Consider the following 18,695-nt stretch of genomic DNA (forward strand, 5'->3'; position numbering starts at 1 on the left):
ACACCACTAAGTTTTGGAGTAGTTTATTATATGGAAATTAGTAATTGACATTGAAACTACTATGAGACTGAGTGGTGGGAAGACACCTGGAGAGAGGCAAGGACACTGTCAGTGAAGGCCAGAAACACAGTGATGAAATAATTCAACCTAAGACTTGCTAGATTGGAAAATAACAACTGTTCTCATTCTTGCCTTTCCAGGCAGTAAAAGATTCTCCAAGAAATAAGTAGTTTCAGGGCAAAGATCAAATCCAGGGTGTACTATTACATGTGCTCTCAGGTTGAAGATCAAATCAGTTGTATGGCAGGGAGGCCCTTCATTAAGAACTCTGAAAGATTTAAAGTAGTGCCTCATAGACCTTTCTAACTAGTCAAAGGGCTTCTAAAAATGCTAAGAGTTTCTATGGCATCTCGATTTCCCAACAAATTAAAGTGGAACTTGTCTCAAGGATTTGCTGGTTATGTCTTTTATCTAACGAAGTGAATGAATCTCAATAAAATTCATAGGAAGCCCCCCAAATTTTAAATATCATTGAACTTAAAAACAAAAAGCAGTTAAACAAAAGTGAGTATACAAAAGTCTCTAAATTATTAACGCTCTAACATCAGGAAGCAGGCTACACCATTGCAACGAATAGCAAAAATTATTTCTCATAGAAAAGAAAGAAAGAATGAGAAAAGGAGCCCAAAGTACAAAAGGTAAAGTTAAAAGCCACAGAGAACGATTCCTAGGGAACAAATTTAAACCTTAATCAGGAACATGTATTGCTTCCAGAGCAAGAACTTGGGACATATGCCGGCTCTTTTTAGACTTGCTATGGACTAGCGACTATTACATGCCTTCTATTGTCTTGTTTTGAAATTGTATTGTTTAAAGCAATTGTCCTATTTTTGTTTTACCGTTGTATGTTGGGACAAGGGGAAGGTCACAGATAACCTATCTTTTTAGTTACAGGTTTCTGCACTCAAGAAACTACATCAGAGAAATATTATCCTCATCTGGAGATTCAGTTTAGAGACTCAAAGTCTGAGTTTGATGCCATAACAAAACAAGCTATAGGGGATCCTGAAAGTCAATAATTAGTTCAATGGTACAACTATTTGAGACCAACATGATGTAAAGTCCAAGTTAGCCATGTATAGAGGTCACATAAAGAGAGATGGATGCCTGGCCAGCATGAGCTTTCCAGCTATCCAAGCTGATGTTCTAGACATGTGAAGGAAGATGCCTTCTTGAATGTCTCATCTCCAGCAGCCTAGGAGGAGTCAAGCAGCCGAAAGTAGCCCAGATTACAAGATCATGATAAATAACAAATTATTGTTACTCAAGTCACTAAGTTCTGGGGGTGTTGTTTTGTTTTGTTCTTGTTTTATGGTTATTGATCCTTTTGATGCAGGGACAGGTAACTGAAACACTGTGGCTGCCACGTTGAGAACAGGCTGTAGTGGAGATGAGGGGACAAGCAGCAGGCACTTTTGCAATAATACTGTGAGACATGACAGCGACTTGAACCCAGGTGACAGTAGTGAAAAAAAGGGTGAGAAGAGATAGGAGGTGGCATATATTTTGAAGGCCTAGCTAAATAATTTGGTGGCAGATTCAACGTGGAATATGACATAAAGGGACGTTAAGGACAAATTCAAGACAGATTGATTGATTATCTGTGGAACTAAGAGAATGAAACTGCCATCAAGTAAGATGAGGAAGAAGGCGGAGCAAGCAGATATGGCAGTAAAGGCAGGAATCCAGTGAGTATTAGGCATCCAATCAGAGATGGGTGAATAACAGATAAATAGACTGCTAAATGAGTCTGGAGTTCAGGGGAGAGGTTATGGCTAGATTCACATGTACATTTGTGAATCATCAGTGTAAGAAGGGATTAAAAACCATGACACTAGATGAGATCACCAAGACAGAGAGTATAGATAGAGAACAGGCCTAAGGACTGAGCCCCCAGACTGCTATATTTACATGTTAGGGAAATTAGGAACCAGTCAGAGACTGAAATTGTTGCTGGTAAAGTAAAAGGAGACTGAAATTGGTGCTGGTAAGGTAAAAGGAAAATAAGGAGAAGGGGAGTGGCTTGGAAGCCACATGAAGATCTCTCAGGTCCTGTGGAAAGGATACATAGGAAGGGACCCAAGAACTAACCACTGGATTTAATAAAAGGGATGTTCTTGGTACTTTCGACCAGTGTATTTCTAGTGGAGCAGTGGACATGACAGCCTGCCTGGTTCAAGAGAGAATGGACAGAGGAAAACTGGAAACAGAGAATATGGTTAATGCTGTAAGTTTTCCTGTAAAATGTGGGCAGAAAAAAACAGATATAGAAGTGAGGAGAAGCATGAGGAGAAAAACATGAGTCTTTTTTAAAAATGGTAGAAATTATAGTATGGCTACATGGTATTGGGAAAGACCCATAAGAGAGAAAAAAAAATGGTGATGGAGAGAAAGAATGAATTACCAGAGTCATGTCCTTGAGCAGATAATGAGAATGAAACTACACTCCTGAATTAGCTGTGAGATTTTTAGCTGGTTTCCTTATCTCTAATTGTCTTTTCTTCAATAAATTCTACCTCAAACTAATTTCCCTAAAATGCTATTTTTATTACAGTATTCCAACTTTATTTTGCCATATTACTTATGTTTCCTACCTCTTTTACAGTTGTCGGCTTAGCTGTCAAACACCTGAATGATGACTGACTCTTACTGAAGTCAATCCTAATAGACTCTGACCAACCCTCTGCTAAGCACATGGAGCACACTGTCCTTCCTCAAAATGTAAGTGTAGAGACAGACACATAAAAATGAGTTTACAGACATTAAAGTTGTTATGAGGGAATGCAGACTGCACCAGAAGAATTCATGTAAGGGAGAAAATAATTCTGCCTGGGCAGTAGGTGGGGACAGAAAATGTTATAGAGGGTTAACATTTTGAGCAGGACCCAGGAAGGCTGACAAAGAATGGCAAGTGTGTCTGGAACACTGAGGCAGGGTGACTGCAACTGAAGAGGAGACTTCACTGCAGAGGCTACCCAAGCCCTTTTAGAGCTTATTTCCCACTAGTCCCCAGTGGGAAACCTCTACAGAAGTTAGCCCAGGCTCTTTACTGCTCTCCATCCAACTCCCTGTGCTTTGCTTTAAGCACAGTAACCCATGGAAATCCAGAAGCCAAAGGGAGGGTGTGGGAAAGAAGGCTGAACTATATATCCCAACTGAACAACACACACCTCTGGCGTATCCTACAACTTTCCCGGGGGTTTGTGGGCATAGAGCGTTCTAAAGGAACCAATTTCAAGATCCGTTACTTGCACAGGAGCCCCTTTTACCAGAGATATGCCTGATATGTGCCCAAAGCAGGCAGATTTCTGGCAAGTTCTCCTTCCTCACTTCCTCTTTCATAATTACCCTTCTCCCACTTTAGGAAAAAATTGCCTATCTCTCCCTATCCAGAATCTTAACATGTGTCTTGCCTCACCAGGATGCCAAATAAAGGGGCGATTTGAAAAGTTGATATAAGATACATCTTTAATCAAAGCATTGACATATCTACTTGTATGATACGTATTTCCAATGTTGTTTTAGTTTTATGCTTAATAATCACTGACCAAAAATTAATGCTTCCTTTGATTAATATTGTAATGATAGTATTTTAAATAACATAAGCAAGAATAATTTTCACAATAAAATCCTTCAAATAAAAGATCAAGTTTTAGGTACTTATTTTTGTTGCAGATGAGTCAGGAGAGCAAATGACCTAAAAATATAAAATCTTTATCAAATGTTCAATTAAGAAATAATTATCTGATAATTTTAGAGGTCAGTGCTAACAGTGTGAAAGGACTACTTTGTCAAATTTCTATTACAAGGCACATGAGCAAAATACCCGGGAAGGAGAAGTAGCATTCAGTGATATAAAGGACCAAAGACCCTCCCTGGGCTCCTTTGGTGTGTCACAATGGCAAGCAGAGCTCACCCCCACCACCACCCCCCCCATCAACCTTACAACCATCATATTTTCCTGTGCTAGAACTATTTGCAGTTTCAATTCCCTCATTTCACAAAATAATTTGTCACTTTCCTCATCTTGTCTGCATCCTGTCAGCACTTGGAGGAACCATTAGCATTTAGAGAAGAAACAACTGTGTATTACATGCAGACTTTTAAAAAATCCACTTTTATATGGTCTACATAGAGTCTTCTGCCCCTGCAGTGGGATGAAACACTATAAAATAAGTGCATACAAATACTCTGGCTCTGGATGTGAAATGTGGACAAATAATATTATTGAACTTAAACTAAGATCAAAGAGCCTCTTTTTCTTCTCTTTCTGACTCCAGCACTAAACAACTTTTTTTTTTTTATTTAAAAAAGGGCAATATTCTGGCCAGGTACGGTGGCTCAAACCTGTAATCCTGGCACTTTGGGAGGCCGAGATGGGCGGATCACGATTTCAGGAGATTGAGACCATCCTGGCATGGTGAAACCCCGTATCTACCAAAAATACAAGAAAAAAAAAAAAATTAGCCAGGCCTGGTGGCAGGCATCTATAGTCCCAGCTACTCAGGAGGCTGAGGTGGGAGAATGGCGTGAATCCGGGAGGCGGAGGTTGCAGTGAGCCGAGATTGCGCCACTGCACTCCAGCCTGGGAGACAGAGCAAGACTGTGTCCAAAATAAATAAATAAATAAATAAGGCAATATTCTTTTACATAGGCAAATTAACAAATACCATTAAATCACCCCAAATGGTGACCAGGGTCTATTTCAAGGTAAGGATAGCAGCATTTTAGTTTTTAGTACACTGAACACCTGAGTTTTCTTAGATGAGAATACATATGATATCTGAAAAGGAGCGTTAACATTAGAATCAAGATAAATCTCAGTGGAGTGTCTGTCTTACCCAGTTGTATCCTAATGCAAGTGAAACTCTGCGTGCCTTTTTTTTTCTTTGTAAATTCAGGATAAAAATGCAATGGTTATTCAAATTCAGTGAGGACATACAGATGAAGAGCCAGTATGGTGCCTGAAACATAGCACAGGCTTCCTCTTTGTAACTTTCAAATTCACATTAGGTTCCTGCTGGAATGGCACTGTTAATAACAATAATTTGTGTTTCAGGCTTTCTGTCAAGATTTCTTAGCTACTTACGTTTACCTAGTCAATACAGTCTGGAAGCTGAGTAAAAAGCAGCCCTTGTCCGCCCACAGCTGTTAACAAATGGTACAGTACAAAATATACATACACACACATATATGCACATATACAGTATATATACACATATATAGGCATATATGCACACATATAGACATATACTTGATAGTATTTAATTAGTGAAATTCACCATCAAATAGGTGTTAGTTAATGCATTCCAGTACTCACTAAAACAACAATTTTTCCTTCAACTCCTCTATGGAATGTTTCCATCCAACCCATTCCTATAGGACAGCAGCAAGTATTTAAGCAATGTTTAGTGTCAGTAGTCTCATGCAGTTACTGTAATCACTGGATAAGTAAATCAAAGAGCTAATATTGAGTAAAAGAACTGGCTTCTTGCCAACCGTTCTACCATAAAGCCTTCTGAAAAGAGGATGTCCCAAATGGTTAACCTTATCATCACCAGTTGTGATATTATGGAAAACTCTTCTTCTCTGACCTCTCCATGAATCCCAGTCTTCTAGTTGTATGGATGAATGGATACATAGATAGGCGGAGACAGATATCTAGATCAGTCCACATTTGCCTACTATTTGTCAAGCTCTCTCAGCAAAAAGTGATGCAAATTAGACAAATGTTTTCATTCGGGGACCATAAAGGAAATTTCTCCAATGAACCAAACACATATTGATACAAAATGAATATTATTTGATTAGAAAATAATCCTTAAATACATAATAATGTCAATTGCACAAGTACCATACAAACATTATTTTACAACCAACATTCTACCATTACAACGCTGCCTGAAAATAAATAGGGATTATCACTGTCAAATTGTAGGAAATATTTTTATGCAGATAATACCATCCTCCATAAATACCAACAGTCTTAAACTTGTCTGAGTTGGAATTCCAGCTCTACCACTTTCTAGCTCTGTGACCTTGAGAATTTCCTCAGCTGTAAAATATATTGCCTACCACATAAGTTTATTATGATGTTTTTAAAAAATACATCTTTAGAACAATGTCTGATACATAGTAAGAACTCAACAATGTTAGCTATTATTCATACTGTTTCTCATAACTTAAGTTATGGGTCTGAAGACAGAACTCTGTATTATCATTAGCTAACCCTCAGAAAAATAGTTAACACAATGAGCAGAACTCAACATTAAACTCCAGGAGAGATGAGGAGAAAAGGACAGTAGTCTCTATTTCTGAAAGATTTAAAACTGTTTTGGGTCAGAGACGCATTTAAAAGCTGACCAAAGTTGCGGATATTTTCCTGAGAAAATCCACATGTACCCAGCATTTCAGTGCTCCTTTTCTAGCTATTCTGAAATCCATCAGAGGCAGCAAATCTGAGATGAGTATCCCATAGGCTTTAAAACCTTCCATTTCCAAAAGCTATTTCAATAAACTTTAAGGCACTGTTTTTCTCCATCCCCCAAGGAGATGTATAAACAAATATTTCATTGACAAACATTGTGCCTTGCAATATAGCTGTTGATATTTGCTACATTAATTTCAAGGATTAAAACAAAAGAGCGTCATTTTAATCACCAGTAGTCTGCAGGAAAATTCCAACCAGAACTATAGCTTCCCATCAGGTTCTGGAGTTGCCACTCCAAATCAGCAGGGAACAGTGAAACCAAAAGTATGGGAGCACCCTGCCTATCAGAAGTTCCAGACCAATGGCCAACTGACCCTTTTCTGTCATGTTGCAAAGCAGATGATACCGCAGGAGAGCCTCTTCTGATTGACTAAAATTCTGTGAGAAAACAGAAACGTAAGGATATGAAACTAAGACAATCATAACGAACCTTAAGATCTCTACGATACTTGTTAACTTTAAGTAAAACTAGCTTTTCTTCACTTTTCAATCTAAATGGCTTTCGCTGTGTTTTCAGTTCTTCTTTTTATATATCCTTATGTTCATTCCCTTGTATCTTGTATCTCCTTTCTCTGTTGATCACATTATTTAACACGAAAACAAGAGGAGTTTAAATTTTTAACCTGTATTATATCTTTTTTTTATTTATTTTTTTGACAGGCTGGAGTGCAGTGGCAGATCATAGCTCACTATAACCTGGAACTCCTGGTCTCAAGCTATATTCTAGCCTCAGCCTTCCAAAAGTGTATTGTATCTTGATACTTTCAGTAGAGTGGTTCACCTTGCCTCCTCTACGTGGCAGGATGCATAATCACCAGTTTATTCTGTAATACTAGAGCAAGAATTCAGTCTAGCTAATATGGCCTCTTTCACCACACTGACAAGATAAGGATGACGACCACTTAGTTGGCCACCACCAGTATCATAATATTAGAAAGTAGTTTAAAAATATGTAAAGGAAACTAGCTGGTGACCACCACTTCACTTCCAGTTTTGAAATTGCTGACTCATCCTATTTAAGAATCTGTTGTAAGGGTCATTTAATAATTAGTTTGGTTTACACATACTTTGAAGTCAACATAGTTTTTAATGCATGGAATTACATAAAGTCAAATGAACTGTATACCCTAGTAACATGCGGTCTTAATAACACTTGAAAAAAATTAGCTGGATTTTCATTTAAAAGCCACCGTGAACAACGATTTTATTTTAGTGAAATTCGCTCGTATTTTTTCCAAGTTCCTTTGGCATTCTGGATACACTATTGCTTCTCTAATAGATAACTGGCTGGCGCAGAGTTGGAACCAATACAGACCCAGGCCTGACTGCCAAGCACTATCCATTCCTGCAAATTTTTCTCCCAGAAGACGTGTGCAAGCAAAGAAGAGGGCGATAATTTGATTTTGCAAAGGTAGAGATAGACGCGCACGCACAAACATCTGCACCGGCCCACAGGGAGTTTGGGGCGGGAGCAGTTAAGAAGCGGGGAGCTGTGGTACCTTTCCTTGGCCTTCCTGAGCTTGACTGGGTGCAGAACTCAGCCCTCAGGGCTGCGGGACAGCGTCTTCTCAGAAACCGGCAGCTTGGCTGGGGCCACCAGAGGCGCGTCCCTCACCCTTCCAGCGGAGCGCAGGGTGCCCGGCCCGCCTTGCGCTAGCCAGCAGGCTGGAACGCCGTAAGAGCGAAGCGCAGTAGGGAGTCGCACGCCAGGGGCAAAGGGATCTGCGATCTGCGCTCCTCCGGAAGCGGGAGGATGGCGAGGAGAGCCTCGGAAGTGTCATTAAAGTGTCATTAGGGGAAAAACCAAAAACTGAAATTGCAACTAAGTTTTCCCCAGGAGAGGGCGGGGCAGCCGGGCCAGTTGGGTATACCAGAGGGTACCTCTGGAGCTGGGAGGGGCCCCGGGCGTAGGCTTTCGGGGAAAATACCATCGCCCTTTCAACCACCACCACTATCTTCCCAAAGCAGAGAAGCCGAGCTCTGTACCTCCATCGAGTCCTGGCTGCAGGGTGGGGGACGACAGCCACCGCAGCCGGGAGGGTGCGGCCACCCAGTTCCCTCCCGGGGGACGCCGGACTTCGAAGGCAGTGAGCGAGTCAGCTGGGATTCCCCCGGGCGCCTTCCACCCGGAGTCCCAACCACTGGCGAAAAGAAAAGTGAAAGAGAAAGAGCCGGGAGCAGAGGCGAAGACAAACACCTCCTGCAGAGACTGGGGGTGGGGCGGGTGGCGGCGGCTCCTGGATGACTGACTGCCCCAGGTGTCACTACTTCCCGGCCTGTTGCCGTCCCTGCCGGGTCCTGGGGCGCAGAACCTGCAGGGCGAGCGTAAGGACATCGAGGAGTCCCAGCCCCGCCTTGAAGGAACACCAGCCACTGGCCTCCTCCTCTACCTGCCGGGACACCTGCAGAGAAGACACAGGGACACCGGAGGGAGCCCACCAGCCGCATCCCAAGCGACGGGCACCATGTGGGAAGCTTCCGCAGCAGAACCTGGAGACCTGAGCTGGGCTGGCACGCATCCAAGTCTCCCAGGGGAACGGGAAAAGGGTGCCGGAGGCGGATGCTGGGCGGCTACTCTAGACAGGCCTCTTGGTCCCCGCACAGACTGGAAGAAGGAAACTTTGAGGTCCAAATAGAGGAAAAGTTGGAAGAAGACACCAAGGTGGCAGCTTTGTGCAAGACAGTTCGTACATGGAGTGAACTTACAGCAATGAGCCTCTCTGCGGATCACTTTTCCAGTCTGTTGTGTAGTCCAGTGCAAAATATCACACATGGTCACATATGATGGAACCGTAAGATGTTGTTCTTGTAGTATTTTTTACATTGGAGGAAGGAACTGAGTTGAGGCTGAGTGATTTGCATGCCATAAAGGCAGTAGCAAAGACCTCACGCTCAGTTTTGAAAGTACTTGGCAGAATCTTGCAGATCACTGAAATCCCTGAATCACTGAAAATCCCTATTGTATGGTGCTTTCCAAATGTTCAGAGTCATGGCTCAGAGGAAATGATAAGTCTTCCTGGAGCTCAGTTTAATTTAGTTTAAAATTTAATTATGTTTTTTAATTACATAAATATAAATATCAAATAGAAAAATAATATAAATTATTCAACTTCCATGTACATAAAGTTCCATATAATATCATTTCATATTTTTTATGAAAATTTGAGTTTATTTTCATTAACTCAATTTTCGATATCAGTTTTATATTTAAAATAATTACTGATGGACTTTTGGTGAGAATTCCAACTCTAGATAGTCTCCATCGACAAAATAAGTGAGGTATAAACATGCAAAACAGTTTTACAATCATTCAAAATTTCACCATAGTTGGAAATTATATGTAAGAATATGAACCAATCATCTATTTCTGTTCATGACAATGTCATGTGGAATTTTCTTGTGATGGTGTCAATGGATTTTAAGACCAGATAGAATTTTTCGTAGCAATACATTGAAGCTCTGATTTGCAGAATGAGCATGCACTGGGAGAGCAAGACTGCAGCTGGATTGGATCCCATCACAAGGATATTGCAGCCACAGAAGGACTGATATGCATATGTGTGAAAATAGAGAATAGGGATGAACAAGTGTATCATGTGCCCCAACCTCATTTTGGACTGCTGTAGAGCTTCTTGGACTCCTGCCATGTAAACTCCTCTAGCACCTCCTTCAGCTCCTTTAATGGATACTGTGTTCTCTGCAGCCGGTGAAGGAAGCAGGTGTCCCAGGCAATAAGACACCTCAGAGGCCACACTCAGCACCACCTAGCAGAGCTCGATATCAGATATTGCTGCTGCCAGAGGACATATCACATCTCAGATCCTGTCTCTCTTGGGCTGCTCACGAAATCTGTAGAAAGTTGCTCTCAGCTGGTGCTCACTAGCCTGTGGACTTCAGCTTTGTTAGCTATCTGCAGGACTGAGGGATATCAGTATCTGACTGCATACTTTTAATACATTGAGACCACCAAGAATGTTCTGAGCTACTAGACAGTTTTCACAACACTATGAAATTGATGGAAAGTTTACTTGTAGGGTGAATTTCCAGGCATAATCTGCGTATATAACAGTAAGAAAATTGGTCTACAACTATTTATTGGGCTTCAAATACAGTAGATTCTAGAACAAGATGGACTGAATGACATATAAAGCATTTTGTCGGAGTAGGGAGATAAAAAACATAAATAACAATAAAGTACAACTAAAAATTGTTATAATCATAAGATATGCTTTGCTCTACTATTTGCCTCCCAAATATGTTGGTCAAATTTGTTTTCATAAATGCAGATATTTTAAAAGTATTTTTAATTAGTTATGAGTGCCTGCAGTTCAATGAAGTTGGGTTTGCACGTAATTTGTTTTTGTTGCATTGCACTCAAACAGAAAAGTCTAATGTATGCAACTTGTGCTTTCAGTTGCCACTGGCTGTTTGGCAAAATATTGAAAATTACTCATACCAATGAACATGTAAATTCCACTACATAAATTAAAAGCAAAGTTGAAGATTGATGAAATAATTTGAAACTGCTTTAAGATGACTAATAAAATTACAACGTAGAAAGAAGTGAAAATTAACTAAACCTCACAGGAATGACCATAATAATCTTCTTGAATTCAAATAATTAACAATAAAATTACAGTTTAATAAATTTTTAATATCTTTTTTTTCAAAGACAATGTCAATTGGGTAATCTTCTTTAAAATAAATTACTAATAAGTGTTTTCTAACTTTTGTGATTACATGGAAGAAGTTACAAGTTATTTCATCTGATTTAGTGTTCAAAGTCCATGACTGTGGCCTTATTTATGGTTTTCCTAATATTTAAACCACCCATCAAGAACAAGTTGATGCCCTGCTCTTTGGAAAACATGGCCTGCCTGGGTCCTCTATGTTTCCATTCAGGGTAAAGCGTGCTGAAATGCAGCATTATCTTGAAGCTGCTTCTCACATTTTTTTCTGGTGATCCTGACAATAGACAGATACTCTTGACCTTAAATGCTATTTAGGTTTTCAAGAGCTCCTCAAGTTTCTGCTTTTTCAGAACCACAGCAATATTAGTTAGGACTTCTGTAGTTCCTCCAATCTGCTATTTCTCCAGTGCTGTGCTAAACACAAATGTTAACTTATTAAATCCTCACAGCATATCTACGAGATATAAATTATTGTTATCTCCATTTTACAAATGGGAAAACCAAGGCCCAAAAGATTATGCAGCTTGCCTAACATCACATGGAAATTGGCTAACCCAGCAAGGATTTGAGCTCAAACAGTCTGGCTTGAATACACATTCCTACTCTCCGGTGCCTCTAAATTGGCAACCATTCTCCACTCTTTCTAAAACAGAGTTCATAAGGAAAGAAGCCATGGGCCCTCAGACAGTATGTCTTGGTCCAATTTTGTTTGCTTCAGGGTAAATTTAGTCACCACCAGGGAGGAAACTCATCAGTTTTCCTTGAATTTCTGCTTTCTCATCTTATGTTTCTGTAATGAAACTGCAATAGGTATTGCATACCTGCTACTAACATAAGTTATTTGAATAAAGTGACTGACAAAAGGCTGGCAGAACATTGCTGCAGGTCTGAAACAGAGGAACTAGGAGTTGGCAGATTCTAATAGACATGGGTGACTTTGAACTGAAATGTCAGAGTGTACCCATGACAAAGAAGGAGAAAAGACACCTAGTTTCAAGCTGGAGATTAAGAGCAATAATAACTGTATTAGTCAGGGTTCTCTATGGGGATAGAACTAATAAAATATATGTATATATGAAAGGAAGTTTATTAAGGAGAATTGACTCATGATCGCAAGGTAATGTTCCATGACAGGCTGTCTGCAAACTGAGGAGCAAGGAAGCCAGTGATGGATCAGTCCAAATCCCAAAACCTCAGAAGTAGGGAAGACAACAGTGCAGGCTTCACCCTGTGGCCAAAAGTCTGAGAGACTCTGGCAAACCACTGGTGTAAGTCCAAGAGTCCAAAAACTGAAAAACTTGGAGTCTGATGTTTGAGGGCAAGAGGCATCCAGCATGGGAGAGAGATGAAGGCTGGAAAACTGAGCAAGTATAATCCTTGCTTGTTTTTCTGCATGCTTTATTCTAGCTGTGCTGGCAGCTGTTTAGATGGTGCCTACACATTAAGGGTGGATCTGCCTTTCTCAGTTCACTGACTCAAATGTTAATCTCCTTTGTCAACACCCTCACAGACACACAGAAGGATAATACTTTGCTTCTTTCAATTCAATCAAGTTGACAATATTAACCATCACAATAACATAGTTAATTTTTGATATATTTAAAAGTACATGTTATCCTAAATGCATTGGTACTTAATGTGGGGGAAAGGGGCTTACATAGAAAGAAATGACAGGTTCATATGCTAACAGTACTATTCTGAACAGTCATTTAATGTTGATCTTAAGTTACAAAACATTAATAAACCTATTTAGATTTATAATCTGAGGGCTTATTATAAATGTATATAATGGATCTTGTCAGCATTTATTTCAATGACAAATTATAGAAAGGAATTTTACTTCTCTTCACATACATTGGCTAAAACATGGCAAATACACCTTCCTTGAATTTGTTCTATGATTAAAATTCATACTTTTTTTAACCACACATAATAACCTTTACAAAAAGTGTAAATCAAGTCAATACCAATAATATGTTTATGTCAACAAAGTTAAACTGGCATTGCTTTTGACTCTATGGCTGACAAATAGTTGGCCTTCAATAAATATTTGTTATATTAATCTTGGTTAAAAAAAATCACCTCTTGTCTCATAGTTTAAATACTTGCTAGAATCAAAATCTAGGAACTTACAGGTATGTGTGTATGTATGTATGTGTATATACATGTATGTGTATATATATGTATGTGTATACATATGTGATTTGTTTTTCTAAGACCACCAGAGCGGGTACAAAAGAACCAGCGACTAGGCAAGTGTAGGAGCAAAACTGCAAGTTTATTTTGGTCACCTAAGGTGTGGGGAAGAGGTCTGTAGGCCTCCGGCAAAGAAGGCCGACAGAACCCCCTGGTGGGGCTCTCTGACGGAGTTCCCGCAGTCCTGACATCCCGACAGGAGTGGAGGACTGAGGAAGGCCGTGCCTGGCGTGCCTCAGGAGCGGCTTTTCTAGGAGTGGGAGGGCAATAGGCGGGGCACGGGCGTGTCGGGGGGCGTTCCACAGGTGCGACCAGGTAAATCTTGGTCTCTTCGGATTGACGTCACCTGGCACATGCCCAGTTGGTCTGCACCTTCCCGGGCACCGGCTGCATTTTCGCGCGCGTGGGAAAAGTTGGGGGGGATGAAGAACCCGGTAGTGCACCATCTTGCCTCCATTCATCCAAACAATATGTATGTAAAAAAGCTCATGAAATAATTTGATAATTTGTATATTTATGTAACTTCATTCTGTGGTTAACGTGTGTTTAATCCTACAATCACTTTTTATTAAATTTTCAACTAAAATTTCTTCATAATATATATTAAAATTAGCTGTAATCACTGGTAAAATATCAATATAAGTTTCTGATCACTGTTTAAATATTGATTTTGTTATTATGGTTGTGTGGGAAATTACCTTGATGAAATGGTAGCCTCCAGTTACTACTCGACAAGTCTCAGAATAGAAAAACTTACAGACCAAATTAAGATGCTCAAATAACATGATATATTAAATGAATCTAAAACACACAATGAGATGTAAAAGAAATAGGGCACCAGGTTAACACAAAGTGTAGGGTACAAGTGTGTGAAAGGATCACACTACCCAAATCCTGAATTATATAATTTTCACATAAACACAGTTATCTCCCTCTGTATGTTTCTCAGTCTCTGCCATATCAACCTTCTCTGTTGATGCTGTTGTGATGGGGACCAAGGCTGAAGTTTGAATAAGAATGGAATGCATGGACGAAAGTTACCTGGGGCCAAAACACACACTCTACCAGAGAGTGTGTTAGTCTGTTTTCATTTCCATAAAGGAATACTTAAGACTGGGTAATTTATAAAGAAAACAAGTTTAATTGACTCATAGTTCTGCAGGCTGTACAGGAAGCATGGCAAAGGCCTCTACTCAGCTCTTGGAGAGACCTCAGGAAGCTTTTACTCATGGCAGAAGGTGAAGTGGGAGCAGGAGTGTCACATGATGAGAGCAGGAGCAAGAGAGAGGAAAGAGGAAGTGCCTGGCTCTTTAGACAACCAGATCTCACACGAACTCTGGAGAACTCACTTATTACCATGGGGAGGGCACCTGGCCATTCATAAGGTGTTGTGGGAAATCAGGGACCCCAAACAGAAGGACCGGCTGAAGCCGCAGCAGAAGAACATAAATTGTGAAGATTTCATGGACATTTATTAGTTCCCCAAATTAATACTTCTGTAATTTTTCATACCTGTCTTTACTGTAATCTCTGAACATAAATTATGAAGATTTCATGGACACTTATCACTTCCCCAATGAATATTCTTGTGATTTCCTATGCCTGTCTTTAATCTCTTAATCTTGTCGTCTTCTTTGTAAGCTGAGGAGGATGAATGTCATCTCAGGACCCTGTGATTGTGTCAACTGCACAAATTGTTTGTAGAGCATGTGTGTTTGAACAATATGAAATCTGGGCATATTAAAAAAAGAACAGGATAACAGCGATGTTCAGGGAACAAGAGAGGTAACTTTCAACTGGCCGCTGGTGAACCGGACGGAACAGAGCTATATTTCTCCTCTTTCATAAGCAAATAGGAGAAATATCGCTGAATTCTTTTTTTCAGCAAGGAATATCCCTGAGAAAGAGAATGCGCCCTGAAGGTAGGCCTATAGACGGCCCCTTTTAAGGCACCCTGTCTTTTATGGTCGAAGCCAAAGAGATGAAATAAGCCCCAGTCTCCTGTAGTGCTCCCAGGCTTATCAGGTGGAGGAAAATTCCCACCTAATAAATTGTGGTCAGACAGGTTATCTGCTCTCAAACCCTGTTTCCTGATAAGAGTAATCAATGACAATGCCACCGAAACTTCATTAGCAATTTTAATTTCTCCTCTTCTGGTGGTCCTGTGATNAAGGTAGGCCTATAGACGGCCCCTTTTAAGGCACCCTGTCTTTTATGGTCGAAGCCAAAGAGATGAAATAAGCCCCAGTCTCCTGTAGTGCTCCCAGGCTTATCAGGTGGAGGAAAATTCCCACCTAATAAATTGTGGTCAGACAGGTTATCTGCTCTCAAACCCTGTTTCCTGATAAGAGTAATCAATGACAATGCCACCGAAACTTCATTAGCAATTTTAATTTCTCCTCTTCTGGTGGTCCTGTGATCTCGCCCTGCCTCCACTTGCTTTGTGATATTTTATTACCTTGTGAAGTATGTGATCTCTGTGACCCATACGCTATTCATGCACTTCCTACCCTTTTGAAAATCGCTAGTAAAAACTTTCTGGTTTTACAGCTCGGGGAACATCAGGGATCCTGCCGACATGTGATGTCTCCCCTGGATACCCAGCTTTAAATCTCTCTCTCTTGTGCTCTTTCCCTTTATTTCTCAACCCAGCTGAGACACTTAAGAAATAGAAAAGAACCCACGTTAAACATCGGGAGCGGGTTCTCCCGATAATAAGGGATCTGGCCTCATGACCCAAAGGTTTCCCTTTGACTTTCATGACTTCCCACCAGGACCCATCTCCAACACTGGGGATTACATTTCAACATGAGATTCAAAGAGGACAAAAATCCAAACCATATCGGAGAGACATAGGAGCAAAATTTGAAGCAAAATTCTATTTCAATTAGCCTCCTAAACAACTATGGGTTTTATCCATACCTCATAGACACAAAACATGTGAATGAGTTAGAATGGGACCATGTTGGATGTCACTGATAATGGCCAACTTAAAGATTATATATAAAAATGCCTGCCTGAAAAGGGCATGATCGTAACTACAACTTTCTAGCTTTTTCTACTATACGTAATATTCTTGTTCATTCTAGTATATATTTCATGTATTCTACTTTTAACATGTCTTTCAGGCTACAAACTTACCATCTATCTTTAACACATCTAATGAATTTTGCCATACCACATAAGCTACTCAATTTTGCATTGTTTATATTTAACATACATCCTATAATTTTTTGCTAAATATTCTCTAATTATATAGCAGAGTCATATTATGGAAGTTCTTTGTGATTACTTATTTTATTTATTTGAGACGTGTGCTTTTTGACTTTGTTGCATTTATAAGTTTTTGTTATGCATCAAGCTTGATGTCCTCAACCCAAGACTCTCCTGACCTGTAGCATCATGTCTGCTCTGATAACGAAACTTTCTCCTTCACATTTATGCCACTCCCTCCAATGTAATACTATCTTGGATCTCAATAAATCTCTGAAATGAAATCAAATCTGCTATAACCTGTAGGGGAATATAGATCATGTGTATACGTAGATTCAATCCTGAGTCTATTCTCTACTCATACTTTATATTCTAAACATGCCTTATACTCTAAATGTAAGCAAGAACAGTGCTTAACATTTCCTAAGGTATGTTCTGACAAGTTTCCAAGATAAACAACAAGTCTTTATCTAAATAAACAACAGACCAAAGAAGAAATCACAGAAGAAACTGTAAAATACTTTGAACTGAATGATAATGAAAACAAAACATACCAATATTTGAGGGATGCAGCTAACAGCTTTTAGAAATTTATAGTTATAAATACCTTACAAAAAGATAAAATCAATAGAATAAGCTTCTACCTTTAGAAAAGAAAATACACACAAAGCAAATTACAGGAAACAAGAGGTGAAATGGAAGAAGAAAAGGAAAGTAAACAAGTCACTTATTTGAAAAGATCAACACAATTAGAAAATCTTTAGCTAAATTGTTTTTAGCTAATTGATTAATGAAAAAGAGAGAAAATATAAATTACCAGCATGAGCACTGAAGGAGTAGACATTACTAATACACTGTACACATGAAAGAATAATGAGGAATATTAAAAACAGCCTTATGGCAATAAATTTGACAACTTGATAACAAAGGGCAAACTTGAAAGCCACAATTTATGAAAGCTCACAATAAAAAAAGTTTAAATTGATCTATATCTATTCTAGAAATTAAATTTATAATTAAAGTCCTTCCCACAAAGGAAACTCCAGGCCCAGATGGTTTCAATGGCAAATTCTATTAAACAGTTAAGGAAAAAATAATATACGAATTATACACAAACTCTTTAAGGGAACAGAAAAAAAACACTTTCTAACTTACTGTAGAAGGCCAGAGTTATTCTGCCAAAACTGAAGATATTACATGAAAATAAACCTACAGATACAGTTACATCTTTTCTGAACATTGCACAAAACTTCTTAACAAAGTATCAGCAAATCTAATCCAAAAAATGTATCATAAGGAATAAGAGCAGCTAGAGATCTTCCATGCAATGTGTAGTTGATTTAACATTTGAAAGTCAGTCAATGTAATTTTCCATACTATTTGAATAAAGAAGAAAACCATCTGAAAAAATTTAGTGTTCAGCCATGATAGAACATTTCAGCAAACTAGAAATAGAAACTCCCTCAACCTGATAAAAGGCATCCACATAAAGTCACAGCTAACACCTTATTTTATAGAGAAAGATTAATGCTTTCTCCAAAGTTAGCTATAAGCAAAGATGTCTCTTCTCATCACTCCTATTCAACTGGAACTGGCTATCTTAGACAACGCAGTGTAACAAAAATAAATAAATATTTAAATAAATAACTAATATTGGGGAAAAAATAGGTAAACTGTCTTTATTTGCAGACAACAAATTTATGAGGAACCTACCAAAAATTTCTGGAATGATAAGTGAATTTAGTAGTGTCTCAGGATACAAGGTAAGTATGTAAAGATCAATGATAATTTCTTATTCACGCCATTAATAATAAGAAATTAATATTTAAAAACTACTATTTACAAAAGCACCCAATATAGAATACTTAAGTGTAAAGTTAACATCATGTACACTGAAACTACAAAATACAGAAGTCCTCTGCCTTACTGGTGGTTTTGCTTTCCAAAGTTTCTGTTACTCAAGGTGAACCACAGTTTAAAATAGGTGAGTACGGTATAATAAGATATTTTGAGAGAGAACACGTTCACATAACTTTTATTGCAGC

General features: G+C 39.2%; 1 protein-coding gene across 9 annotated transcripts in view; it reads right to left on the minus strand.

The window, feature by feature from the left end:
- Positions 1–9,218, minus strand: part of IL15 (interleukin 15) — a 109,065-nt gene extending 99,847 nt beyond the window's left edge. For 4 of the 9 annotated variants that reach the window (XR_001880827.1, XR_001880826.1, XR_001880828.1 and 1 more), the window contains exons 1-2: positions 8,537–9,218; positions 8,050–8,317 (exon numbers count right to left, since the gene is read on the minus strand). Coding sequence is in view for 3 of the 9 variants with exons in the window: in XM_017848933.1 (XP_017704422.1) it covers positions 8,537–8,885 (349 nt within the window). In the remaining 6 variants the exon portion in view is untranslated. Of the gene's footprint in view, positions 1–8,049 lie in introns of all 9 variants that reach the window. The other 5 variants (XM_017848933.1, XM_017848935.1, XM_017848936.1 and 2 more) reach the window with 3 other exon arrangements.
- Between the last annotated feature and the right edge of the window lie 9,477 nt (positions 9,219–18,695).

Source organism: Rhinopithecus bieti, unplaced genomic scaffold (assembly GCF_001698545.2).
Source record: "Rhinopithecus bieti isolate Rb0 unplaced genomic scaffold, ASM169854v2 scaffold_28163, whole genome shotgun sequence".
Classification (NCBI taxonomy): domain Eukaryota; kingdom Metazoa; phylum Chordata; class Mammalia; order Primates; family Cercopithecidae; genus Rhinopithecus; species Rhinopithecus bieti.